Source organism: Panthera pardus, unplaced genomic scaffold, assembly GCF_024362965.1.
Source record: "Panthera pardus isolate Hobbes unplaced genomic scaffold, ASM2436296v1 HiC_scaffold_21, whole genome shotgun sequence".
Classification (NCBI taxonomy): Eukaryota; Metazoa; Chordata; class Mammalia; order Carnivora; family Felidae; genus Panthera; species Panthera pardus.
Window position 1 is genome coordinate 38291667 of NW_026526777.1, and position 26975 is coordinate 38318641.

The following is a 26975-nucleotide window of genomic DNA, read 5'->3' on the forward strand; positions in this document are numbered from 1 at the left end:
GTGTGTGTGAATATATATATTTTTTTCTGAGTGTATATACGAATATATAATATATAGATAACACTTTCAATTCCCAAAGAATTATAGAGTCATTTAAAATGGTGATTATGAAGATTAACATAGCAACACGGAAAATTTTATGACATAATGTTAAGTGAAAAAGGCACGATTCAAAGTCATTATGTGCATTCTCATTTCAGTCACATAAAGATAAGGAGATAAACAAAATTTAAGAGCAGTTTTATTGTAGTGCTGGGATTTTCCATACTTACAAAAAATCAACAATAAAGTTGAGGTATATTTTATATACGGTATAATAAATATAATTTATAAGTGCACATTGGATGAATTTTGATCAATTTATACACCTTTATAACCATCACTACAATCGAGTCACAGAACATTTCCATCATCTCAAAAAGTTTCCTTGTACCCATCCTATTCAATCCTGGGATCAATACCACAATCAATGATGTGTTTTCTGTCACTATAAGTTAGACTCGGCTTTTCTACAGTTGCATCTAAGTGGAATCATATAGTATATACCCTTTTTGTGTCCTGGATTTTCTTTTGCTCAGCATATTGCTTGTATCCACCCTCCCCTTCTTCCTTAGTAACCAAATCCTCAACAACATACCCAGCTAAAAGATTATATCTCCCAACCCTCCTTGCAACGAGATGTGCCCATATGATAAAATTGTGATCAAAGAAACATAATTAAAAGGGTCTTTGGAAAGTCTCTGTAAAAGTGAGAGACAGATACCCTTTTTCTTTTCTTCCCCTTTGTCTTGCTGTTGGCCTGGAAGCTGCACCTGATGAGTGGAGCTCCAGCAGCCATCTTGGAATATGAAGTGACCCTAAGGATAAGTAGAAAAAGAAAATGAGCCTGGGTCTTTGGTGACACAATGGTGCTGCCATACCAGCTTGACTCCTTTCACCTTAAACAGCTTTTATATGGGAAAAAAAAAATGTTTCTTGTTTAAGAACAAGTATTTGGGGCTTTAAAAAAAATTTTTTTTTAATTACGTTTCTTTATTTTTGAGAGGCAGAGAGAGACAGAGCATGAGTGGAGGAGGGGCAGAGAGAGGGAGACACAGAAGCAGGCTTCAGGCTCTGAGCTGTCAGCACAGAACCCAATGCAGGGCTCAAACCCACGAACCATGAGATCATGACCTGAGCCAAAGTCGGACACTCAACCGACTGAGCCACCCAGGCACCCCTGGGCTTTTCTGCTATATTTGTAGCTAAAACTAATTCTAATTGTTCCATAAACCTTTTAGCACAAGTTGATTTTTGAAAAAATTATGCCTATGTTTGATTAAAAATTTAATTTTAATTAAAAAATAAACCGTTATGACAAAATCTGACAAAAAAGTTCAACAAAAACACCACAGACCACTATTTCTCATGAAGATGGATGCAAAAATTCTTAACGAAATGTTGGCAAATCGAATCCAGCAATATACAAAAAGAAGAATGTACTGTGACCAAATGGGGTTTATCCCAGGAATGAAAGGTTGATTCAGCATTCAAAAATAAATCAATGTGTATGTTAAGTTACCTGAATTTAAATTAAAAAAAAAGAAAAAAGAAATAAATCAATGCAATTGACCATATTAATAGAATACAAGATTTTAAAAATCAAACAATCATCTCAATAGATGCAGCAAAAACATTTGAAAAAATTCAATATTCCCTCATGACTAAAAACTCTCAGCAAACTAAAAATGGAAGTGAACTTCTCAACTTGATAAAGGGTAATTCTGAAAAAAAACAAAACAAAACAAAACAAAAAAACACAAAAAAACCTACAGCTAACAAGATACTTCGTGGTGAAAGACTGAATGCTTTCCCCTAGCGTAACAATGAAAGCATGACTGCTTTTAACACACCTATTGAATATTGTGCTGATTCCTTAGCCAATGTACAAAACAAGAAAAAGAATGAAAAGGCACAAAATTTGGAACGCAAAAAGTAAAACTTTCTCTATTTACCGGCTACATAGAAAACTCCAAGGAATCTTAAAAATAACCCAATCCAACTAGAATTAATAAGTGAACTTAAGAAGGTTAAAGGATACAGGGTCAATATACAAAAACCAGCACACTAGCAACAAACAATTGGGAAATTATAATCTTATAAATCCCATTCATAAAAAACATCAGAAAGCATATAATACTTAGGGGTAAATTTAATGAAAGATGTGTAAGACTTCTACATTGAATATTATAAAATACTGAATATGTAAAAAACATATATAAGCTGAGAGCAACTAAAGAATGCTTAAATAAATGAATAGATATACCACATTCATGGATTGAAAGACTCAATATTATCAAGATGTTAGTCTCTCCAAATGGATCCATAGATTCAGTGCAATCGTATTTGCACACTACTATGGTTTTTATTTATTTTTTCACAACTATGGATTTTAGACATTGACAAGGTGATTGTAAATTTACATGGAATTTTAAAAGTAATACAATGAATCTAAAATAGAAGAGGGCTGCCTGGGTGGCTCAGTCAGTTAAGCATCCGACTTCAGCTCAGGTCATGACACCTGACAGTTCAGACCCTGGAGCCTGTGTTGGATTCTTTGTCTCCCTCTCTCTCTGCCCCTTCCTCACTCATGCTCTGTCTCTCTGTCTCTCAAAAACAAATACGTTAAATTTTTTTTTTTCAAGTAAAAAAAAAAAGAATAAAACAAAACCAATGCTTTAACGGAGACAGCAGAGAGAAGGGAAGAATCACTCCAATTAGTGAATCGCTCCAACTCAGAAGAGCTCCTCAAGGGAGACACCATTTGAACTGTGGGTTGAAAGGTGACTAAATACTTAACAGGTGGGGACATTCATGAAAGGCATTGATTTACTTAGGTTTTCCATATCATAAGGAACTAAAATTCATCCCATTTAGTTAAATGAAGGAGTTGCATGTGAAACTATCCAGAAGATCGTCTCATGGAAATCCTTAGAAAGACCTCATGGGTTCTCAGCTTGTAGGGCAGTCCTGGATCCAAGGTTCCTGTCCTGGCCTCAGCAGCTGGAGCCCCTAAATATTTAATGTCATCTCCTGTCTGTGTCCATCCCCTCTCGGCTCCTCTATCGTCTGCTTTTTTCTCTCTGTACCTCCAGATATGAAGTTAAAAGGATAGGTTAGAACCAGATGGCAAAAGGCTTTGTTTGGCCAGGCAGGTTGGTTTTTATCGTTATAGCTACGGAGGCTTCTTAAACAAGGGAAAGAACTCCTCAGATTTGGCCTTTTGGTGGATAATTCCACTGGTGTGTGGACGGGCTTTTGGAGGCAGGAGACCAGGGAAGAAGGGATTCCAAGTAAGAGAAAATGAAGCTCAAAACCAATGGAACTCAAAATGTGGGGGGTCTGGGTAGTCGTAAGATACATCCTATTCTGGTCAAAATTTTTTATATCTCCTTAGGAAGCAGAGGGAAGGAGAGTTAAAGCATCTGCATTTGCAAAAACTCCCCAGTTGATCCTGGTTGAGAACTGCTAGTCCGGACAAAGCGGCTTTTATAGGGACAGAGTGAAGACAGAGGGAAGACAGGGATGGATTCGGGGAGCACTGGATTTGATGGAACCAGAACCCAGGCAACTGCAGTTTGTAGCTGAGGAAGCTGTGTGGATGACGGCCTCGTTTTCCAGGCTTTGGGAAATAAAGAGCAGACTGGGTATATACACGGGACTGGAGGTGAGAGAGGTTGAGAGAATAATTTCTGCACATCCCACAGAGAGATCCCAGGAAGTCAGAGCCCAGGAGGCAGTGCCAGAGATGGGCCAACGCCAGCCACCCTTTAAGCTCCGGGGTCGGGGCGGGGGGCCCTGCTGGTGAGAAACGTGCTCTCTGGGCGTTGATTAGTTGGACAGACACTGAGTCTTAGGCTCTGAGCAAGTACAAAGCCATTTTCTCCGTGGTTTTGCTGCCTGTGGTGGTAGTGTTATTTAGCATGGACTTCATTAGCCCCTTGGTTTAGAATTTCATCATCATGTCTGTCAGGTTCCAGGATCCCACTCTGATGATTCTTCTGAAGAGACTTTAATGAAGGGACAATTTACAGGGATGTGGGCAGGACTTGGGGGAACCAACAAGGGATGTTGAGGCAGCTGAGGGATTTCATCAGTGGGAAGCTATTACCGCCTCTAGGCCTGAAGGGGCAGAGGGAGAGGACGGTACCACTGAGGCCCAGGGCAAATGAGCTGTGCAGGAGGGGTTGCCAGTGCAGGAGAAGCTATAGTCACAGAGGAAGCAGCCACTGCCAGAAAGAAGGCTCCAAACCAGGAGGGACAAGGAAGAAATAGCCTGCCAATCTCTCCCTGCTTTCACTCTCCGGTCTCCTCCCGGTGTCTCTCATGGGTCAACACCAGTTGGAAACTAGCCATCAGGGGAGCACGGGGTGAAGGATGGAGGGATCAGCCTGCAGACACGGAGGAAGAGAAGAGTGGGGAATGGATCAGGTGTATGGGTTTAGGGGACAAGCGAGATACACCAGTACAACCACATCCCCCAACACAGCCTGTGTGAGGCAGTGGCTTGGGTAACTCTGTGGAAGGGGCCGAAAAGCCACACCACAGGAAGTCAAGATACTTGGATTCCTGACAGGCCTGACCATGCCACGCACAGACTGTCCTCAGCGCCACACTGCTGGCATCCTGGGCTGTGACAGCCTTAGCTGTGAAGAAAGGGAGGTTGGACCATGTGACTCTCAAAGCCTTCCACCGTAGGGCCCCTCGACTCTGCCGTCGGCCAGCGTGCTCTCTGGCCAGCCCGTTGAGCTGGGCGCTGTGGTGCCTGCTCCCGGGGCTGGTTGCACCTCATGCCCACGGGGCACCCAGCCTGACCAAGGGCAGCACCGGGGAATCCTGGGACCGGCCAGCATCTGGAACTAGACAGGGTGTTCTCTCTTCCAGCGAACACTTGGGACGTGCAGAGTCAACCAGGGACTTTCTTAAACGTATTTTTCACTGTGATGAGGTACATTCAAAAAGAAAGAAGAGTGTATTCATCTCCAGAAAGCAACAGCCTCCCAGACCTGTGCTGCTGAGCTCCAGGTCCTATCCCCCCCTGCTCAGTTCCTGATAACTGAAGTTGAAACTTGAGCAGCAAAAGGGAAGTCTCCTGTCTCCTACAGGGTATCAAATCCTGTTTCTACACAGTTTCAGTTCTTAAAGACACAGGATTCCATATTTTCTCAGCCACTATGCTGGAAGGCCAAGAACGTTCGGTGACCACCAACCACATGTGTATGGGCCCCGGGGGGTGAAATTGGAAGGCTTTGAAAAGAGGTCTGCATATTGGTGAAATGTATCATCACCTTTCTCCTTATTACTATAAAGAAATGGTCTGGGTAAGTGCACAGATTTGCTCAGGCTGACCTGGGGCCCAGTGTGCTTTTAATGCTTTTACTTTCCTAGCTTCCTGCGGTGGAGCTGGGGGGGGGGGGGGGGTGGGAGGAGATGACTCATCATTTTCTTTTGGAGGTGGGAAGATCTGTGCACCCTGGCTGCAGGTTCACTCCAAGAGTGGCCTCGGGGAGATGCCCGCTCCTTTGATGTACCACAAAATATCCCAGGCTGCTGGAGAACAGCCTGAGGTACGATGTATTGGGAGTCTTGCTGCCTTCTAAGCGTTTATTTGAGAATACACGTTCAGTTATGTGGTAGTTTTGTGGGCTCTGTGGTTTATTAAAGAAGATAGAGGAGGGGGAAAAAAAGAAAGACAAAGAGGGAAATATGAAAAAGAAATAGTGGAACAGGTGTTAGTAAGGGTTTCCAAGCATGTGAAAATACACAATAAAGGGAAAAAGGTGATGAGTCCAGTGGGAGAGAAGACAGGAAAATGTTTCCACAAAGATTCGGTTTAGGACCAAGAAGTTTTCTCACTGAAGTTAGACAACAGAACAGGCAGATACAAGATGCTGTGGAATCTTTCACGCCAGGATCCATTCATTTGGGTATTCACTTATTTAAACAAGCAATAACAATAGAATGGGGTGTGTGCTGTGACCTACAGACAGAGTCAAGGGGAGCGCTTTGTCGGATCACAGAAGACCGTTGGAGAAAATGACATTTAGCATGTGATGTAAAGGATGCTTGGAGTGAAAGGAAAAAATAAGGAGGAGGAACAGGAAATCTGAGGACCTGACTCAGGATAATAGAGCCCCGGACAGCAAAACAGAAGAAATGATCCCAGAGACTCAGGTCCTTGGAGATGACACTCAATACCAATACACTGCCTGGCTTTTCTCGGAGTCTCTGTCCACATGAGGTGAACACCGTCCAACAACACTAGGGTCATTTGGCCCTGTTTAAAAATACAGTTCAGGGGCACCTGGGTGGTTCAGTCAGTTGGGCATCCGACTTCAGCTCAGGTCATGATCTCACAGCTTGTGGGTCCGAGCCCCGCGTCGGGCTCTGTGCTGACAGCCCAGAGCCTGGAGCCTGCTTCGGACTCTGTGTCTCCCTCTCTCTCTGCCCCTCCCCTGCTCACGCTCTGTCTCTCTCTCCTTCAAAAATAAATAAACATTAAAAGTAATTAAAAATAAAGTTCAAAGAAAAGGCAAAGTCATGGCTCTTTTTCCGATATGAAAAAACAGGTGTACAAATTTTTACTCATGAAAGTTTAAATAAGATCATAAATATGAAAGGTCATTAACCAATGGGGGAGCTGAGCAGTTATCACCAGTTCAAAAGAGAATCCAAAGAACAGGCATATTTATAGGTCTGGAATATTGAAGTGAATGTGCCAGTGGAGGCAAACTGGTTTCTCAAGGAGGAGGGAGGGAGAAAAGTAAATTGACTTCTACGGACAAGACATAGTTTGCATGTCTAGAGGTGAGAATTATTTTGCATTGCTACCAATTAACTATAATGTACAGAGTTGTAAAATTGCTCAAAGACACTGAAAATGTCTTAATTAGATAATCTGAGGAGTGTCCTCTAGACAATACATAGTTTTGCTTTGAACTTGCTCCCTACAAGAACCATCTAGTAAATTTCATTCCTTTTCTCCTCCAGGCCAGTTGGATTTGTGTATCCAACTCCTCTGTGTACACATGATAAGTACCCCTAAGCAAATATTAAAGACTTAAATAATAATGTTGTAGAACAAATAAAAATATAATTAACTATTTACAACACTTACATAAAATTGAAGAAAACCTGGAGACTTGTTTCCTGTGTGCTTTCTGGCCCAAACCTCTACCTTCATCGTCATCAACCTATTGTGCTTTCGACATTATGCTTACGAGATGTTTATGAAGCAACTTCACTGCTGACTTACAGGAATCCCTAATTTAAACCGGGCAAATTGACACAGATAAGGAATTATAGGAACAAAGGAAGTGGATTAGGTCCATGCCCTTAAATGGGGAAACAACACCAAGAAATTCACATTACAAATGAAGTAATATTAAGTGATGAGGGTGTGGAATGGGGGTGAGGGCTTAAATGGAATGAAGACTAAAGAAGGAGTAGCCATTCATTCCATCAATCACTCAGGCAGATATACTTAGTGTTTCCCATGTGCTAGGCACTGAGTTAAGCAACCAGGGATATGTGGCTAAATAACATGATCCCTGCCTGTCCTGTGGTTGTTTACAACCTAAGTAGGAGTGTTCCCTGTTCAGACCAGATGGAGAACATCATTAGATCTCCCCTCCTCGAACTGAGGCAGGTCTAGAGGTGAGATTTCAGAAGCTATATGATAAGGTGGCCCACTAAGATATGTGCGTGTATTGCGGGGGGGGGGGGTGTCTGTCCCTTGCTGGTCCTGGTCCCCCACCCCCACCCCCCCCACACACAGTGGGCACTTAACTACTGATCGTTTAAACAACAGCTAATTCATAAATTAGTAACAAGCAATCATTGATAGTTTTACTTTTAAGTCATTTTATTATCTACTATTATAAATAAATGTATTGGTTTAGTACAATAAGTTGATTATTAGAATAAGTAATGAATTACTAATCAAGTTCAATAACCATTAATAATTAGCAAATTTACTGCAATCGTTCGAGAAGTACTGCAAGGTACGTTCACTGGTTCTTTCCACCCTTTTACCTGAGGACGCTGGCCCCACTGTTATTTCTCCAACTCTCTTACTATGTCAATTTCAGAAACCACTGCCTGGCAAATTGAGCCTCCTGTGGGTTTGTGACATTTGGAAGGTACTTTTTTTTGCCTTGCTACTGGTCTAGAGGAAGGACTGCAAAAGTTCTGTGAATACTGGGATGCTCAGGAAACAGTGCTGCTTTCCAGGCCCTGGGCAAAGGCACCTGTTCTGTCCATGATCCAGTGGCCCTAGATTTGGACAGAGCAGAGGGTGGTTTCAGAGCAGAATGGAAGCTTACACCCTGCACGAGGTGACTGAGAACTTAAACCAGTTCAAGAAGAGTCTTGATAATGGATGGATACATAGCGGGTTATTAAGGGAAACCAGGGAAGTTCCAAGTACATCTCTGGACTTTTAGCATGGTGTCTTAGAATGTAAACACTGGACTCTCCCTCACATGTTCCTCAGCATCGTGGTTGGAATTCTGGGCTAGTGGCCTTTTGTCTGATCTGCGATGACATTTCTGATCTTCCTAAGAATATGGGACTAGAAAAGGTCACGCTAGAACACCCAAAAGAGCAGGTGAGCTGCCTCCAGGGCCAGAGTCTGCCCTGCACACAACTCCAGATTTAGGACACGAGTTCTTCAAGCATGCCGCACCAAGTGCATCGGCACCTGCTAAACCCAGACTTTCAGTGTGGGTCATGCTAACGGTGGTGATGCCCGAGGCGGCGGAAGTGAATATGTTAATCTCCTCTGTTCCCAAATAGGTAAGTGGGGGCAATCTCATCAAGGTGGTCAGTTTCCAAATGGGCAATCCAGGAAAGTTCCCTTGACTCCAAGCAGGGTTTGCAGACACTCTGGCCGTGGCTAGTTCCACTCTCGCCCCTCGAGTTACCTGTCATTATTAGGGGGCTTCCAGCAGCCCATCCCCCTGGGGATTCAGCATACCGTCCCCAGGAGCAGGGATGCTTTAGGTTCAGAGCTCAAGGATCCCCATCCCCCTCTTCCCATCCACCTTCCTTTTTCCCCTCTTTTTCTTCTCCCCTCTCTCCATTCTCCCTTCTTTCTGCTCCCTGGCTCTCATCTGCAAGTCCTCTTGTAGTGGCACTGCTGACCCTGCCAGGACTTCCTAGATATCACGGGAGGGAAGCTGTGCCAGTGAGATTCAGGGCCGCCCCTTTTCCTCTAGTTCCTGCTGGGACAGAGCCCACAGCCCTCATGAGTATACTCGAACTGGGACAGAGCCCACAGCCCTCATGAGCATTGATGGGAAAGAAGAGAGGGGCTTTTGGGTCTCTCGCTTTCCTGTCCGTTAGAGTCATCATTCTCAACCAAGGTTTGGGGCCAAAATTGGGGCCTGATTCAGTGATGGAAACCCCAAGCTTCAAGGCTGGGCTGGTGCAATACAGGGAGGGATTGCGGACAGGAAGTGGTGTGGCTGCGTGGGTGTGAAGGAAGGGTTTCCTCCCTTTGACACTTTCTATGCTGAAGGGGCCTTTCTCAGACTGCCTCCCTTCCCCCCAGCCCAACAAACGGCCACTTGGAGACCGAATTCAGATGTGGGGCGCCAGCCAGGCAGCGCATACAGCAGAAGTGTGAATACAGCCTAGTAAATCCAGTTTCCAGCAACTTCTCTACTTCCCTTGTCCCTCCTGGAATAATACTACAGTTTTTCAAGTTTATAGAGAATTTGCTTCTTTCAGAGTAGGAACTGGGGAGCTGAGACAGCCCCTGACGTTACCAGGTGGTGGATAGGGGCATTCTTAGCAGCCAACCTCAGTGAACGTTTGGTTTTCAGAACTCTTGGCACATTGCCAGTTATCTTGGAGGGGACTTGGACCCCAGCACCATGACTCACGACCCTGGGCTTCCCTAGTTTGGCTTCTTTGACTCCAAATTTACTGCTCTGACTTTTGGGGAGCTCCCCCTCAATGAATACACAGCTCAGGGAGGAAGCCCCTTGTGGTTTGGCAGCTAGTTTGAATCAGGGTCCTGTTTGTAGACAAAGCAATGAGCACATTGGAGCAAAGCGACTGGATCTGGGGGGATTTCGGAGGCACAACTGAAGGACTTGGTGAACTACCACAGAGGTTTCAATTATGATGTCAAGCAGGTGACAGAGCTCTTTATTAAACAGGTAAAAACAGATTGAGAAGCATCTTTGAAAGGAAGAAAATGAGATCGTGAGTCCAGCTGTGAACACGTCGAGTGGGATATGCTTGTGCGATGTTCTCTCGAAGACATGTGATGGGCAGCTGAATATACCTGCCCTTGTGAGAGAGAGCTGGGCTCTGGGTACAGGTGTGAGAGTTATCAGTTTAGGGATAGATAGAGATGGAGACTCCAAGAGGAGTCCCTTCCTACAGTGAAGCAGCAGGTAGACAGAGAGAAATGCAGAAGCTAGCGTCTTCATTTTGGCGGACTAAAGGGAGATAAGACCTGAGATCTGGCCATTAGATTTGGCAGCTTACTGGTGACCTTCGAGTGCGTGGTTCCAGTGAGAGGGTGGGAGCAACTGCTAGACCTTACAGCAGAGACTGACAGTCCCCAAATCTGGGTTGTCTGCTCCCTGAGCACCTGGCTGAATTTCAAGCCCCAAAGTCCCATATGGCTCAGTGAGGCCGTGTGACTGAGTTCTGGCTATGGTCTGTGGGCAGAGACGGTGTACTATCACCTCCGAGATAGAACCCGCTCCCCACCATCCTCCCTCGGCCCCTCATCCTCAGTCTCCCGGCCAAAGTCGAGGAGCCAAGAGACCCTAAGGCCCTGGGGGCACAGAGCAACTTAATGGACGGAGATGCCTCTCTAATTTGTCGTGTGGAGCCAGGGTTACTCAGGCCAGGGAGGCCCCAGGCACAGATACCCTGGGGTTAGCAGTTTCCTGGGGGGGAGCAGCTGGCTGAACGGCAGTGCCAGTAGGGGTCAGAGCAGATCAGCAGAACTGCTAAAGGGATGTGCAAGCCAGGAGAACGTGGAAGTGCGGCGGGATCCTGCTGAGAGCCAGCCAGAGCGTAAAGCGCTCCCTGCAGGGACAGAAAGTGCTGGAGCTGAAAGAGAGCAGCACAAAACACCTGCAGGTACAAGGCACACACTTTGTGTACGTACTCACGGCCACATAGGCGCCTGGGACCCTGGCTCTGAGTCTGCCCCTCATGGACAGGCTCACCTGGACTCCACAGTCCTGGCCAGCCTTGTGAGATGCTGACAGAAGATCATGCCACATGTAGACCCCAGTCCCGGCCCGGAGGCACCTCCTGGGCATGGCTTCAGCCCGATGCTATCACTCTACAGTGGATCAGGAGTCAGAGCATCTGGGGTTCCAGCCTGGTTCTGCTCCTCCCTACCTGTGGCTGACCTTGAGCAAGGCCTTTCCCTCACTGCATCTGAGCCCCTTGTCTGCAGAGTGAATGTTATCAGGCTGGATGATTTATAAAATCTCTCATACTAAAAACTTCTGCCATTCCCCCCCCACCCCCGAAACGGCTGCATTCAGGAAGATTTGGCCTGGTCCTGCCAGCCAGCAGCGGCCCTGGTCTCTAACGGCAGACTTGGAACGCCTCTGACCAGGGAAACCTTGCCGTCTTCAGCCTGCGTGAGTTCCAAGAGACCCGCAGACCTCCAAAAGGCCTGGGGGACAGGGGACCCTTGCCCAGGAGAGAGGAGGCTCTCGAGGAGTGGCCAGTATGAATACTTGCATGAAATCAGCAAGCCTGTCACCCTTGGGAGGGGCTGGCATTCTCTTTTCTTACTTTCTTCTTTTTCAACCATCTACAACAAGGCACCTTCTTTCCGTTCCCATTTCCTGTGCCCTTTATGATGGGATGGCTCTGCCCTCCACTACTCCCTGGGTCCAGGGGAAAAGAGAGTTGGAAGAGGACCGAGAGTCCTCTCTCATTTTGCTTTTCTCGCCGGGCCCACCTTCAACTTGTCTTGGTTCTGCTTTTCCTGAAATAATAATTAAACAGAACTTTTGAAAGGAAATTGCTCTCCTTATCTGCCAAAAATATCTGTGTTTTTAAACTAGGGTACAGATTTCCCCATCCCATTGCTGACTCAGACTAACATAAAGTAAAAGTGTCCTCGATCCTATGCCTACGTAAGGAACAGGGAGGTGACCCAGGAGTGTCCAGAGCAGTCACGAAAGCTTCCAGAGCCTGGAAGAGAAAATCTGCCTTGACAGTCCAGCAGGGGTGGGGTGTTGACCAAGATGGAGAGCTACCCAAAGGAGGCAGGGGTCACACCCAGCATGACTACCTCGACATCACCCCGGTGGGGTGGCCAGCAAGTTCCAGGCCTCCAAAGCTGTCTCCTGCAGCGAGCACAGATATGGCCATGGGGAAGATGACCAGGAGGGGAAAGCAAGACCCAGGAGCCACAAAACCGTGTGAGGAGACAGAAGATGACCTCTCCAGGACGAGGAAACCTATTTCTAAATTCCAAGAAGTTAGCAAAAGGAGACATCATAACCATTCTTTATTATCCAAATTCTACAGGCAATGATTCTGCACAACACGGAACCTATTAGCTGCCAAAGTGGATTCGAGGTGACTCCTGAGGGTGGCCTCCCTGCCTGGATCGGTTCAAGGCTCTGAGAGGTGCCGGCGGGAGCGTCATGCTCAGCCGTCTGCTGAGGACGCGGCCAGGAGCTCCGAGAAGGGGACCCGGCCACAGGCCCCCCTGTACACAGATGCGGAGGGAACCCTCCTGCCAGGTGTGAAAATGACCAAGGCTCCTCCTTCAGCAGAGGAGATGGATCCTCGGGCTTCATCGGGGCAGGCAGCCGGCCACGGGGTCCGGCCGCGGCACCGGCACAAAGTTCATGGGGCACAGCAGCAGTGGGCACATCTTCTCGTGCTCCTTCAGTGCCTCGCTCAGCTGCTGCAGCTCCGTGGTCAGCTTCCCGATCTCTCTCCGCAGCACAGTGTTCTCCTGCTCCAGGCACTCATACTCCTGCACAGATAAGGAGAACGGGGAAAATGGTTTCTGCGAGCACCCTCCCTTCGCTTGATGCTTCGCTCTTCCCCAGGAACGCTTCCTCGCTAACTGAGCCCCCTTCCACCGCTCTTAGTGGTTCCTTGTTAGCTTCACGTTTCTCTCCTCCCACCAGGATGCAAGGCTGGTGAGGGTGGGGCTTTGCTTTTTGAATCAGCTTTACTGAGATATGATGTATATCAAATAACACACACCTGTTGTAAGGATGTATATAATTCAATGAGTTTTGGCAAATTAAACATTGGTCAAGAGAACGTTTCCATCACTCCTAAAAGTTCCCTCAGGGCCCCCATTGCAGCCAGCCTCTCCTTCCCCAACTGCTGAGTTGCCTTCTCAAGATCTCTGTTGGGGTCACTGCTGTGGCCCCAGCACCTGGAACAGTGCCTGGAACATAACAGATGTTTGCTGGCTGCATGAGTAAATGAATAAAAATACCCCTTGCCTTGGTTTTGCCCCAACACTCTGTAAAGTTTCCACTAAACCAGAGTGTGCAGAGGCTTAGACCTGGAGGGGGGTCTAGAGACCCCTCAGCCCAACCCACACAATGCAGAAACCCAACATGCAACTTGTGCTGGGCCTTCTCTTCTTCAAAGGGCAGTCCCTGCCATTTCCATGCTGCTCTATTAGAAAGCTCGTCTTTGTGCTGATCCAAAATCTCTCTCTCTCCTTCAGACCCACCTATTGGGCTTGGTTCCACCTTATGGAACCACACAGAGTAAATTCAATACTTTTTCAACATCACAGTTCTTGAAATATTAGGAGACAGCCCCATACCACTTCCCCTTAGGTAATCTCTCAGCTCAACTGTCTCAGGTCCCCTGAGCTCCTTGGGTTTTAGGGCTTCTGGTCCTTCTGCCCTCCTGGAGGTCATCCCAATACACACTGCAATGTGCCAGGATCTCAGAGAAAAACGCCATACCCAAAACAGTGCATGATTCTGCAGGTGGCCTGCCCATGCAGAGGGCAGATGCTTGGAGGTGGCCCACCCTGGGGCTGGGCCCAAGCCTGCAGCCCCCTCACTCTGGGGATTCTCCCTGAGCTTGCAGAGAGGTGCAGGCTTTGTCTGCATCTACTGCTCCTCTGTCTACATCTGGCTGATGACCGGTGTTCTGGAGATGAAAGGTGTGGGCTCTATATCCACTTCTCCTGACTTTCACCCTGTTCACTTGGCATCTTCCAGGTTAGCAAAGTCTTTCTGAATCTTAACGTGTCAGCTCAGGGATCACGATGCCACAAAGCTATAAGCTGTCCATTAGCTTGATGAGCAGGTCTTCCTTATCTCCATCCAAGTCATTAGTATGTTCTATAGCATAATTCTCAACCAATGGCAGAGCCCTAGGGCACGCCAGTAGAGACCATCTCAAAGTTGACAGTCTTATTTAAATCTGGCTGCAATGTTGTTTACCATGCATTTCCCGGGGTGGGGACCCAACCTTACTAACCATCACATCTCTTCTCGTACTAGTAACTTTTTTAAAATGTCACTAAAAATGTCTGTTCTTCTTACAGTTCCCTAAAGCACACACAAATTCTCAACTCTGCCCCTTTGCTAATGCTGTTCTCCTCGACTGGACTACCTACCTCCTTTTCTGTGTGGGCCCAGCTCAAGCCTAACACCTCCAGGAAGGCTTCCCTGAGCACAGCACCTAATGGAACCACATCCCTCATTATTATGTGTTCTATTCAATTTTGTATCATATTCAATCTTACTTATACTAAATAAGGTCTCTCCCCAAAGATCAGAAATGTAAGAGCCTCTGCTACCCTCTGCGGTAGCCCCACCTGATGGGCCACAGTGCCCAGTGACTCCTCAGCCCCAGTCCTCTGCCTCCTCTCACCTGCTTCCTTCCCCTCTGTAGGTGCCAGAGGGGCTGCACACACAGAGGCCATCTGAGCCTTCCCCAGGCAAGCCCTCAGGATAGTCTGGAATACTCTCCAAGGCCACCAGCTGCACCCCTTCCTCTCGCAGGTTATCCTGGTCAGTCTGGTTTCACTAGCGCACAGGCCCCATTCTGCCCTCAGCCCTCCTCCATGCCTGTCAGCTCCCCTCTGGCCTCTGACAAACTCTAGTCCTGGAGCCTGAATTCAGTCTACAAAGCAGCAACAAGCCCTCTGTGGGCAAGGGGAGGGAAGACAGGACAGTCATCGTGGGAAGCCTGCCTGCAGCAGCAGGGTGACTGGCTGCAGCTCTGTGAGGCACATGTACACACATGCACGCAGGCACACACGTGCACGCACACGCATGCATGCACATGCAGCACAGATGCACGCACGCACACGTGCACATGCACGCACACACACGTGCATGCACACACATGCACGCACACACAGACACACACACACACATACACGCGCACATGCTCCACCCTGCAACTGGAAATGCTCTTCACCTCCAAGTAAAATGGAGAACAGATGCGAATGGTTCCAATGAGCTAACATTTAAAAGAATTTTTTTAATGTTTAGTTTTGAGAGAGAGACAGACAGACAGAGTGTGAGAGGAGGAGGGGCAGAGAGAGAGGGAGACACAGAATCTGAAGCAGGCTCCAAGCTCTGAGCTGTCAGCACAGAGCCGGATGCGGGGCTTGAACTCACGAACAGTGAGAACATGACCTGAGCCGAAGTCACACGCTCAACCGACTGAGCCACCCAGGCGCCCCTAATGAGCTAACGTTTTAACTAGATTCCAAAACGTAGGAAGATCACTTGCCGTGGCAGAACATTCCAAAGTGTCCTTTTGTATTGTGGCAGGACGCTGTGAGCTTCTGAGTTTTAGCTCCAGAAGCCATGAAGGGCCATGCTGCCTAAAGTCTTCCCGAGGTACAGCTGCCTCCTCTAAACCCCAGCCCAGCAGCCCCCTCATCCGCCTTCTCTGCAGGGACTTTCTCTTTTGGGATTTGACTTTTACTTCTAAACCTGCTGAGGGACTTTCATGGAGCTGAGAGAATAAAAAGAGAAGAAGTCAAGATCTCCAGGTGAGGCCAGCTCAAGAAGAATAAAAGTGGGTGTTACTCATAAATTAATAAATAAATAAATATTTAATAAATCAATAAATAAATATTGAGCAAGTGGAGAGGAGGTATGAGAATGCAGAGAACAAAGGGGAAAGAGTAACACCCACTTTACACGGAGAAGAAAGTACTTGGACTTGACATACGTGAAAAATAAGCAAGAATATTAGCCCATCGGTTATTTCCAAAAGATCAGTTTAGCTCAAATCTTGCTGACTTTCGAGCCTTTTGCGCAGGAGGGTTGGAGGTCACTGCGCTGCCTTCCCCGGCGTTTCGCAGGACACAGTCGCAAAGCAGAGACCTAAACATTCCCGGCGGCAAAATCTCTGCAAATCCCAGTTCTGCCTCAGAAATGAGACTGTCTGAGGCAGCCATCCTCAACCAGAGCAATCCCGGTGGTCCCCGGGGGACAGGTGGCATGTCTGGAGACAGCTGGGTTGTCACAACTGGAGCAGAGGGCGCTACTGCATCCAGTGGGTAGAGGCCAGGGGTGCCACTCGACAGCCTACAGTGCCCAGGACAGCATGCTCCCAGACAAGGACGTATCCAGCCCCAAATGTCAGTAGTACCAAGGCTGAGGAACCCTGGTCTGGGCATCTAAGAGAGGTTGACTGGGGAGCGAGGGGCTGTCTGGGGGCATCCAGGGTCCAAGATTAAAAAAAAAAACAACAAACAACTGACAAGCTAATGTGGGTACCAGGAACCAGAGAGGAAAACAGAGGCAGGAAGTAAATGAGGGGGAGAAAAAGGCCATCAGGAGGGCACAGCCACACACAGACCCCATTTCACAAGTGAGGAAAGTGAAACTCTGAGAGGCGCAGTGACTTTTCCAAGGTCATGCAGACTTGGAACCCGATTTCAAGGTCAAATGCAATCCTCAAGCAAGGACAGCAATTGTGCTTTCACTTGGCAGTGACTGGCCCCAAATTTCCCCGTGGTGGTTACTGGCAGTAAAGGGCTGTAAGGGCTCAGGATTTTACAATGAGCCTATTCCCAAGCCCTAGGTTGATCTCCTTCCCAGAAGAAAGCTAGTGTCATCAGGGAGGGCCGTACAAATTAGTGTCATCATCAGTTTCTAAACCAAGGAGGGACTGACATGAAGCATTCTCTTAGAATATGCAATATCTGAAAAAACCGTGGCAACACAGACCACAACCAAATTGCCTAAGAAATCCGTCAGTTGGTGACATTTGGGGTTCCTGAGGATGGCATCGTTTGCCTTCCTTTTCTGACTCAACGTTCTTTCTCAGTCTTACACCTTCAGATGCCTGGCTCGAACCAGTCTGACCCACTTCTGAGACACCTTTTGGCTCGTCGTTGAAAGCTGGACCGTTCACTTGGGTCCCTATTTGTGAATGTGGACTCAGGCGTGTGCCTAATGTTCAGAGATGAATAGAGGCTGAAATCCCCATGAGAGGTGTAAGCGCCTTGACAAGATGATTTGAAAAGCCACAGTGAGCGCTGAGGCACACAGACACACGTTAGGAACAGCTTCTCGTCACCACAGTCGGGCTTCCAGCAACCACCTCGCTGAGGGGAAAATTCAGACTGAAGAGTGACTCGAGCCTGTCCCTGGCATGGCCTGCTCCGGCTCTCCCAGCCCTGCCCTCCAGGGAGGCCCAGCCTTGATGGACTGTCCTCCAGCTTTGCAGACGGAGAGCCGGGAGAGGTGGGAGGTGGCCCAGAGGCTTCTGGGAGCTGGGACTGGAGGAGGTTTCTCAGGGTGTTGGAGGTAAGAGAGACTCCAGTGAGCGAACAAGGTGGGCAGGAGAGAAAGGTGGGAATTTTAAACGAACTCTAAATACTCCCCTTCGTGGTATTCAAGAAAGGCAAATAAAGATCTCGAGTGACTTTGAGATATGCAGCAATGCTACCCCACAGTATGGGACAGAGGAAGGACCGAGTAAAGCCCTTTTCATGGGCTAATCTCCCCAGGGAGTGACAGGCAGCCACGGCTACCAAGTGCTGCTTTCTGCACCCCTTAGTGTCTCCTAGAGAGGGGCCTGGTCCCAGGTTTGAAGAGGCTTCTGAGAAACGTGTCCAGCTCTCACTTTCCTGTCCTTCACATGGCCTGGAGCCCGAGGGGGCCTGAAGGGCTCTTCTGCCACAACCCAGAGCAGCCTGCTAGGTGCTCTGCCCTCAGCTCACTCACCGGAGCACAACAAAGCTATTCTTTACCGCAGTTTTTAACCAGATACCCCACCCTCAATATGTAGACTTTTTTTCAAAGTGAAAAAAGTACTTTTTTTTACTATATTTACTTTTGTTTTTTTGTCTTGTTTTATTTTATTTTGTTTTGCTTTGTTTGCCCTGCAGAACATAGACCCCCACAGCTGTGCTGCCCTCCATGGGAGGAATTAACAGCGGAGACAGAATTCATGTGCTACCCTTCGGTCCAAAGAAGACATTCCTCTTCTACAGCGGGACTGGGATGTATTTCCATTTTCCTGAGCCAGCCACCTGCTCCCCCACACACCCTCTTGTGACCAATAACACTTGTGTGTAGCTAGTGACAGTAAAGTTAAGGGCTACAGCTTGGGGATCTGTGCATGGGTGGAGCCACTGTCCTGGCCTCCTTGACACTGTGTTTCTCAGAAAGACTGTCCTTGATGAGGTGATCCGCTAGTGGCACTTAAACCGGAACTACTCTTCGGCTCCACAGAGACAGAGAAGGGAGTGCTCTCCCATGGAAGGGCTGGGTTTCACATCAGTTATTCCCATTTCCCAAAAGAGCACCTGGCACAATTGGTCATGTGACACAGCATAGGGACAGCAGAAGAGGCTAGGTGAACAGAAAGGCCCTCCACAGTAAAAGGGCCTCCCAAAGAGGTCGACATCCATCCCCTGGAGCCTGTGAATATGTTACCTTACATGACAAAAAGGACTTTGGAGGTGTGATTAAGAATCTGAACTTGGGGAGGGGCGCCTGGGTGGCTCAGTCAGTTGGGCGTCCGACTTCAGCTCAGGTCACGATCTCACGGTCCGTGAGTTCGAGCCCCGTGTCGGGCTCTGGGCTGATGGCTCAGAGCCTGGAGCCTGCTTCCGATTCTGTGTCTCCCTCTTTCTCTGCCCCTCCCCCATTCATGCTCTGTTTCTCTCTGTCTCAAAAATAAATAAACGTTAAAAAAAAATTAAAAGAAAAAAAAAAGAATCTGAACTTGGGGAGGGGCGTCTGGGTGGCTCAGTCGGTTAAGCATTCGACTCTTGATTTCCGCTCAGGTCATGATCTCACAGTTCATGAGTTCAAACCCTGTGTCAGGCTCTACATTGACAGCATGGAGCCTGCTTGGGATTCTCTGTCTCCCTTGTTCTCTGCCCTTCCCCAACTCATGCGTACGTACGCCCTCTCTCTCTCTCTCTCTCTCTCAAAATAAATAAATAAACATTAAGAACAAAAAGAATCTGAACATGAGGAGATGATCCTGGATTATGCAGGTGGACCCAATGTAATCATAAGGGTCCTTATAAGTGAAAGGAGAAGTCATGAGTCAGATGACAATGGAAACAGTATCAGAGTAATACAGCATGAAAAAAGCTTAACTAGCCAGTGCTGGCTTTGAAGGTGGAAGGGACCACAAGCAAGAGAACACAGAAGCCTCTAGAAGCCAGCAAGGGCAAGGAAATGGATTCTTCCCTGGAGCCTCCGGAAAGAAGACAGCACCTCTGGACACCTTGATTTGAGCCCCGTGAGACCCATTCCAGACAGATGACGTCCAAAACTGTAAGATAATAAACCTGTGTTGTGGTAAGGCAACCAAATTTGTCATAAATTGTTACCAAGGCCACCGGAAACGAGCTGCTTTCCTTGAAAACTCCTATGCTTCCCAAAACAGAAATGAGATCTTACTCCTCTCCTTGTGACCCAGCAGCAAGGCCTTGGCCATGGTAGAGCTTCACAAATATTTGGGGAAGGTCCTGTCCAAGTCGCTCACTCACAACCACACACATAGTTACTTGGGACTTACAACAGAGTGTCCCCTAGTGTTTTCTTAAGTGAATGCACCTGGCTTGGACGAGAAGCTTCTTGAGGGGAAGAACCCTCGCTGTTCGGCTGGCGCATGCGGTCTGAACACAGGACCATGCACTACCTGAGCCGAAAGTGCCCTCTGGAGTTATCTGGTAACACGACGCTAGACCCAAGACTGCTTCGGCAGCAAAGGGGAAGGAAGAAAGCAGTTAAAGGACATTCCGACTCTTCTGTGGGAAGTTTCCAGGATTAATACAGGCTGGGAAGGACCTTCCCTGACCCTCATCTGAAGACCCTCTCTCTTTTTAGGGCCCAGCCTTCCTGCTCCCGGGAAAGAGTCTAACGTGTCATTTATGCCCACTGTGAATTTATACCAGTGGGTCACCTCTCCCTGGAGTACGTGCATCCTCAATCTGTTCTCAGTTCACTGTGAAAGGGTTTCCAGAGATTGCTGTCCTCCCCCCCATTATACCTCGGTCAGCTATGCCGTCAGTGCCCCCAGACTCGCCTTGTGGAGACAAGCTGTGGCAAGAGAGCAGGCGGGGAAACGTTAAACTAAAATCCCCAATTACTTGCACCAACTCTGTGTATAGACGAGAGTTCAGAACTGTCACCAATTCTTTGCACAGGCCCTCGGATGCTTGTGAGGCCAGTTCCTGATATGGGGCAGTTCCCAATCCTGGCTATGAGATTATGTGGGATAGAGAGTGGAGGGCAATGGAAGAGTTTAGGATAAGTCCCAGGTTCCTGATGTGGGTGATGAGAAAGGTGGTTAGCTCTGTTAACTGCAATTTGAAGACAGTGAGAAGAGAGTCTCAGGGTGAACACACACTGTCACAGCCATGTTGCATCCAAGCAGCCTACAGCAGACCCACCTGGAGACATCTAAGCAGACTTTCGAGATATGGGGTCGAGGGCCCGCGACTGAGGTCTTGCCTGGAGTAATCAATGTGGGCAGCTGATGCTGAGAGAACAGATTAATAGATCAAATCTTCCAGGATGGGAAGGAAAAAGGGCAGAGTCTGAAAGCCCAGTCAACACCAACATTTAAGAAAACAGGCAGAGGGAGAAAAGGTAGTGAAGAAACTGAGAAGAAAGGTGGTTAAGAGGGTCAAGTGGGAAGTGTGGTCTTTTGGAAGCTAAAGACCTTGAGGAAGGTGTCAAGGAGGGAAGGGTTAGGGAGCCTGGGTGGCTCTCAGTCGGCTAAGCATCTGACTTCGGCTTAGGTCACGATCTCATGGTTCATGGGTTCGAGCCCCACATGGGCTGTCTGCTGTCAGCTCGGAGCCTGGAGCCAGCTTCGGATTCTGGGTCTCCCTCTCTCTCGGTCCCTCCCCCGTTGCGCACACTCTTTCTCTCTCTCAAAAATAAACATTTAAAAATCTATTTTAAAAAAAGGACAGAGTCAATGGTGTCAAATGTTCCAGCAAGGTCATGGTTGATGAGACTAGAAACAGACCTCTGGATCAGGCAGTGCCAGGGCACTAGTGGCCTCAGTGGGAGCAGCTTCCATAGGAAGGGTGTGTGTGTGTGTGTGTGTGTGTGTGTGTGTGTGTGTGTGTGTGTGTATGTGCAGGCACCTTGGGTGGGGAGGGGGCGGTAGAAACAATATCACATGGGACTGGAGAATAAATAGAACTGAAGACATGGAGAGAGCAGGTCTCTTTTTAAGGAGCAGGGAAGTGAGGAAGGAAAGAAATGAAGTGGGGTGGTAGCTTGAAAAGGAATTGGGATCAAGAGGAAGTTTTGTTTTATTTTGTTTTGATTTATAATGAAAGAATTCGAGAGTGAGGAACAACCGGTGGACGAGGGAGAAAGCAAGATGTCCGCGAGTGAAGAATCAGAACACTGGGCTGAAGGACGCAGCAGAATTAGACTTGTGTGTCCAAATCGGTGATGACCCGGACATGACCTTGGGGCCGCCACCACAGTGCAAGGACAGAAGGTGGCTCCTCTCCGTGGCCTTAATGTGGCTCTGCCCCAATCACAGGCTCACCTCATGGAGTTTGTCAGCCTTCTGGGTCTGCTTCTTCCGACTTCTCTGAGCAGCAACTCGGTTTTTTTCTCTCCTTCGGACCTTCCGGTCATCGTCCTCCGGACTCTAGGGGGAAATGTCTGGTCAGGTGCACTGTCCAGGCCCCTTGCCTCACCCTCCTCAGCCTTGCCTCTTTCGTCTGCATGGCTCATGGAGCTTCACCGTTTTACCTGCAGTCACAGCAGAGGACCTGCTGCTCACCGCGTGTCGTGGCTGAGCTTAGCTGCCAACCCCCATGACCACCCGGACAAATGTGTGGTGTGACCGCCATTTAACAGACGAGGAATAAGAAACTCAGAGAGGTTAAGGAACTTGCTCCAGGTATAACAGCTAGTAAGTGGGTAAGTGGGAAGTGGAACTCAGGTCTGTTGGACTCCAAACCAACGTTCATAAACCTCTACCCCACAGGGTGTGTGCCTGGAAGAGGTGTGGTGGCAACGTTGTCCATCTGAGGACGGGAAAGGCAGACGGCATCTGCTATCTGGAAACTGCCACGTGCGAGGTCTGACGCCACCACACAAACAGGTACTTCGACGCGTGCAAATCACATCACGCTTGTAACTACTTGCAACCACACAACTCTGCCAACACACCCGATGATCTTAAACACCACAGACAATATGCTCATTTGAACAATGCTTGATGGCCATTTTGTTCCACGGGTCAGAGTGAATCAGAAAGCAGACTGATGATGTGTCTTGAGAGCTCTTAGCGCTCTGTATGAGATTTAACCAAACCGAGTTAAATCCTTTAAGAGTTATCCTGAAACAGGCGGCCTCACAAAATGCACCTACCAAGGTAAAAACATCTCAGTTATAGAAAAAACATGGAGAAGTAGAGACTCTTTGCCTTCCAGAACCCTGTGAGAAGGTACCAAGCGGGGGGAGGGGGGGGAGTATGCTACCTTTAAACAGTTTAAAAGCTAAGAGGTTAGTAGGATACAAACACAGGAAAGCTACTCAATTATTAATATTATTGGGAAGCAAATATTAATATAAAATAATGGGTAACTGCAGTTATCATTTTATATGGTCTTGTATTCCAATATGAGAGACATATGTTTCCCCCCAAGTTCCAGTGGGTAAAGAATTTCCAGTATATGGAAGAATCTAAGTCTACAGAAGGACACAAACAACATACATAAATAATATAACAAATGGACGCGGTCTGAAGGTAGTGCTTAAGGGAACAGGCACAAGGGGTCAAAACATAGTTTTTTAGAGGCAAAGAAGTCTTGGTAAACATAACCAGAACACCACATGGGCAAAATGTGGTGTACAGGACAGACTTTCAGCTTAGAAATACGTGGCTCCTGGTTTTGTCTCTTGCTGTCATTATAGCCTGGGGGAAAGGGCTTACATTCTCTGAATGTTCAGTTTTCTCATTTATTGTAAGTGTGAGTCATTCATTGTTTCACTAAGTATTAAATGAGTACCTGCCATGTGCCAGGCACTGTTTTAGGCACTAGAGAGACATGCCCTGAACAACTGATGGGTAATCTCTGCAGCAATCATTCTAACAGCCTAACGCCTGGAAGGAGCATAGGACAAAATGAGATTTTATCCTAAAGCTCCCAGCACATGGTACGCCCTCAGCAACCTCTGTAGAGGTCGCTGCTATTTTTGAATTCCCCATAGTGCTTGTCACCAAATCACGCCTTTTTGTCCGCAATCAAAAAGTCACAGGGCACAGGGAAGCAGCCTGCGTCCTGCCCTCTGGGAGGGGACACTCTATACCTATCCGTATGCTCACATCTGACAACCCAGCAGTAACATTTAATCAAAACAGAAAGGAGAGCAAAGTGTTGAGACAGCCATCAACTATTAACCATATCTTAATCCTCATAAAAATCACGAGAGGTTATTATTATATTCATTTTACAGGTGGGGAAACTGAGGCTCGAAGATGTTAAGCCAAATGCCCGAGGCTACTCAGCGTGCGTGTGGTAAAACCGAGGTCCAAACTCAGAAATGTGTGACTCTTGAGAGCCACCTGATGACACCGTGTACCAGGCATCAAACTGGGAAGGGGAGCATAACAATGAAGACTCCGTCCAAGGCAGTTGGGTGGGAAGTTCTCTGATGGCCATCCCCGCGGGCAACCTCGTCTCAGTTTCCTAAGTACACAGTTGTAAACGTGGCCTAGGACAGCACAGAGGACTGGATGGGGGCCGAGGGGTTTCCACCAGCGCTGGGGCTGGAGTCCGCCCACTGCGGCCCCCCACCCCGCACCCTCAGGCACGGGTCTTGAGTTCCCCATTCGGACCGTAGATGTTGGAAGTGCCTGGACACGAGCTGCCCCTTCGGGCTGAATTTCCCCTCTGCGCACCCTGGCGCCCGGGAAGGGCCACGCGCGCCGGCGGTGGGGTGGCAGCGGGCGCCAGCGCAAGGATGGCGACACCGGGACAGCGCGGATCCCACGTGCGGGGAAGCGTGGACCGTGCCTGGCTCCCCGCGCCCTCCAGTCTCTCCGCTTCCCGGGCCACAAGAGACGGGTCACCATTCCGGACGCCGCGGGCACCGTGCGTGAGCGGAGGACCGCCGGACAGAGGCGCACGCCGGGGGGCCCTGGACCCACCCCGCGCCCCCACTCCTGCTGGTCGCTGGCTCCCGCAGCGCCTTCCACCCCGACACTCAGCGGTCACCACTCCGGAACCCCAGACCCACCCACCTCCGCGTGCCCCTCGGCGCCCCCACCCCCGCAGGCCCGCGGACCTCCCTGAGCCTCCTTCAACTACCTGCGGCTGCGGCTGGTTCCCGGGCGCCGAGACGCTCCTCTGCAGGACGCTGCCGGCCGCCGGGAGCACTTGCGACATGCCGGGCGCTCCTCCGGCCCGCCCCGCCCCGCCGCGCAGCCTCGCGGAGGAGCGGCCGCGCGGCCCGCCGCCCCCTGCACGCGGGGCGCTGCCTAGCGGCACTCTCTGGCCGCCCGCATCCGCGCGCCCCCGCACCTGCCGGCCGCCGCCCTCCGCCCCGCCCCCTCGGGCTTCCCGCTCTCCCGGCGCGTGCGGCCGCCGCGCGCCGCCAGGGTTTCCCCGCCCCCGGCCCCGGCCGCGGGCCTGCGCGTCGCCGAGTCTGCCCGCCCCTCCCGCTCCCACCCCCGCCCCGTTTCCTCCTCTCCCCGCCCTCTCGCCGCACCTCGGGGTCCCAAATCCCACCCCTGCGGCGGCTTCGCGCCGGGCCCCGGCACTTCGTGGAAGTCACGTGGTAGCTTGGAAACCCGGGAGGGAACGCGAAGCCCACCCACGAGGGGCGACGCCGCGGCGCCCAGGGGTCGGGGAGACGCAGCGCAGCCTTTGGGGTCCTCCGGCCGCTCTCGGGGACCTGGGGCTGCGAAACACAAGGGGGTGGCCTTGCGCGGGGTTGTTAACCGGTCCCATCTCGGCATTTGCCTGCGCACCGGCCCCGCCTCCCCCTCGCGCAGGGGTCACGGTCTCCGGGACTTTCTTCGCGGCGACCGGTCGCGCGGGCGCCACTCTCACTCCTTCCTCAACCCACCGTTCACCCACCTGCGAGGCGCAGCCCAGGGGAGGGACAGCCGGCTTTGCCGGGTCCCGCTGCGCACCCTGAGAGCCGCGGGCACCCCAGGGCCTGTCTGCGGGGGGCATTTGCATCCCTTCTCACCCGCGCCGCCGGGCTGTGGGAGAGCGCGAGGCCGGGCGGCCCCGAGGGTGAATTCCCTCAGTGTGGGATGGGAGGGAGGAGGTTGTCCTGAGAGCGAATCTGCCCCGGTGGACCTCACTATTGACAGGTTCGGGGATCTGAACCTCTGATGCTTTCTTTTTCAAGATGAAAGTGGCAGATGCTCTGCCTACAAGTTAACATGAGTGGATTAGTGCCCAACTGGGGACGGGGTGGAGGTGTGGCGCGTTCCCCTCCACCTGCCTGCCAGGGAAAAGATACAGAGTCAAGCAGTGCTGTTCTTGGTCCCAGCAAAGAACAAAACAAGCGGTTTCGGGTTTGTGGTCTGCACCGAGAAAGAAAGATAACTGCGAACCTAGGTGGGCGGGTGGGAACCAGGACCAAGAGGTCAGATGTGCCTTCCCACTGCGGTCGCCTAAGTCTTCGGGCTCGTGGGCAGCAGCAGGGATGGGGGGCGGGCACTTCTGACTCGCAGTCCCGCGCACGTGGCTCTCCGCCAGGATTTAAGACCCTGGCAACAACTTTGAGACGCACCTTGAGTGAACTTGACTGCCTGGCTGGGGGCAGGACGATCTTGTCTGTGGGATCAGGGGCTTCGACCAACTGAACACAGACAGGGCTGAGGTGCAAGGCAGCGGGGAGGACTGAGGGTGGGTGCAACGGGACCGTGCCGTATCCCTCATACCATCAAGAATCCACAACGGAGCCATCTCTCCATTCGGTTATCCGCCTAGATTTATCTTCTCATCTCCCGTTTATCCTTTCCACCGTGCCACATAACTCATGGCTGCCCCGGAGCTATTATTCCTTGCAAACCACACGGATACACACAATGTTCCTAGGACAGGGCTCCGCACACCAAGGGCGCAGTAAATGCATTGCGGTAGGTCGACTGGGAGCCTTCATTTCTGGAAACATAAGGACTCTAACAAGATAGGAAAACCTACCGGCCATGTGATCTTTAATTTTCAGAAGTGCTTTCATTCCCCAATGCTGTTTAGGAAGGGAAAGGGTAAGGCGAAAGCACGGACATTTAGGTGCAGTCCCATCCTTCATTCTGGGTATTGCCACTCTTGTGTTCCCGCGGAGCCACACCGCAGCCTGGGTCAGCGGCGGCTGTGCCCTCCACCTCGCTCCCCACGGAGCCTGGATCCGGGTCCCAGCACACCAGAACTCTTCCTGTAGGCATAGGCCTACTAGCCTACGTTACTCAAATATAAAGGAGGGATCTTGGTTAACCAGTGAGCATTTAAGGAACAGGTC

The 26975-nt window shown here is 49.6% G+C and overlaps 1 protein-coding gene across 4 annotated transcripts; it reads right to left on the reverse strand.

Moving 5' to 3' along the window:
* Positions 1-219: 219 nt before the first annotated feature.
* Positions 220-25785, reverse strand: BATF3 (basic leucine zipper ATF-like transcription factor 3). 4 transcript variants are annotated; one of them, XM_053909150.1, is made up of 3 exons: positions 25580-25785; positions 22033-22137; positions 220-857 (listed from the first exon to the last, which is right to left on the reverse strand). In XM_053909150.1, exons 1-3 carry the CDS (start codon positions 25682-25684, stop codon positions 642-644), a joined length of 426 nt encoding a protein of 141 aa, XP_053765125.1. In that variant the 5' UTR covers positions 25685-25785; the 3' UTR covers positions 220-641. The 4 variants fall into 4 exon arrangements, with proteins under 4 accessions (XP_053765125.1, XP_053765126.1, XP_019284341.1 ...); XM_053909151.1 differs by lacking the exon at positions 25580-25785 and adding an exon at positions 24809-25137; XM_019428796.2 differs by lacking the exon at positions 220-857 and adding an exon at positions 12523-13018 and having other exon boundaries at positions 25580-25704.
* Positions 25786-26975: the final 1190 nt, after the last annotated feature.

Coding starts and splice junctions, on each gene's coding strand:
- BATF3 (XM_053909150.1), bottom strand. CDS start 25,684: ATGCAAATGCCCCCCGCAGACAGGCCCTGGGGTGCCCGCGGCTCTCAG. Junction 22,138..25,579: donor CCCTGGGCTGCGCCTCGCAG/GTGGGTGAACGG, acceptor ATTTCCCCCTAG/AGTCCGGAGGACGATGACCG. Junction 858..22,032: donor AGGCTGACAAACTCCATGAG/GTGAGCCTGTGA, acceptor ACTTATCCTTAG/GGTCACTTCATATTCCAAGA.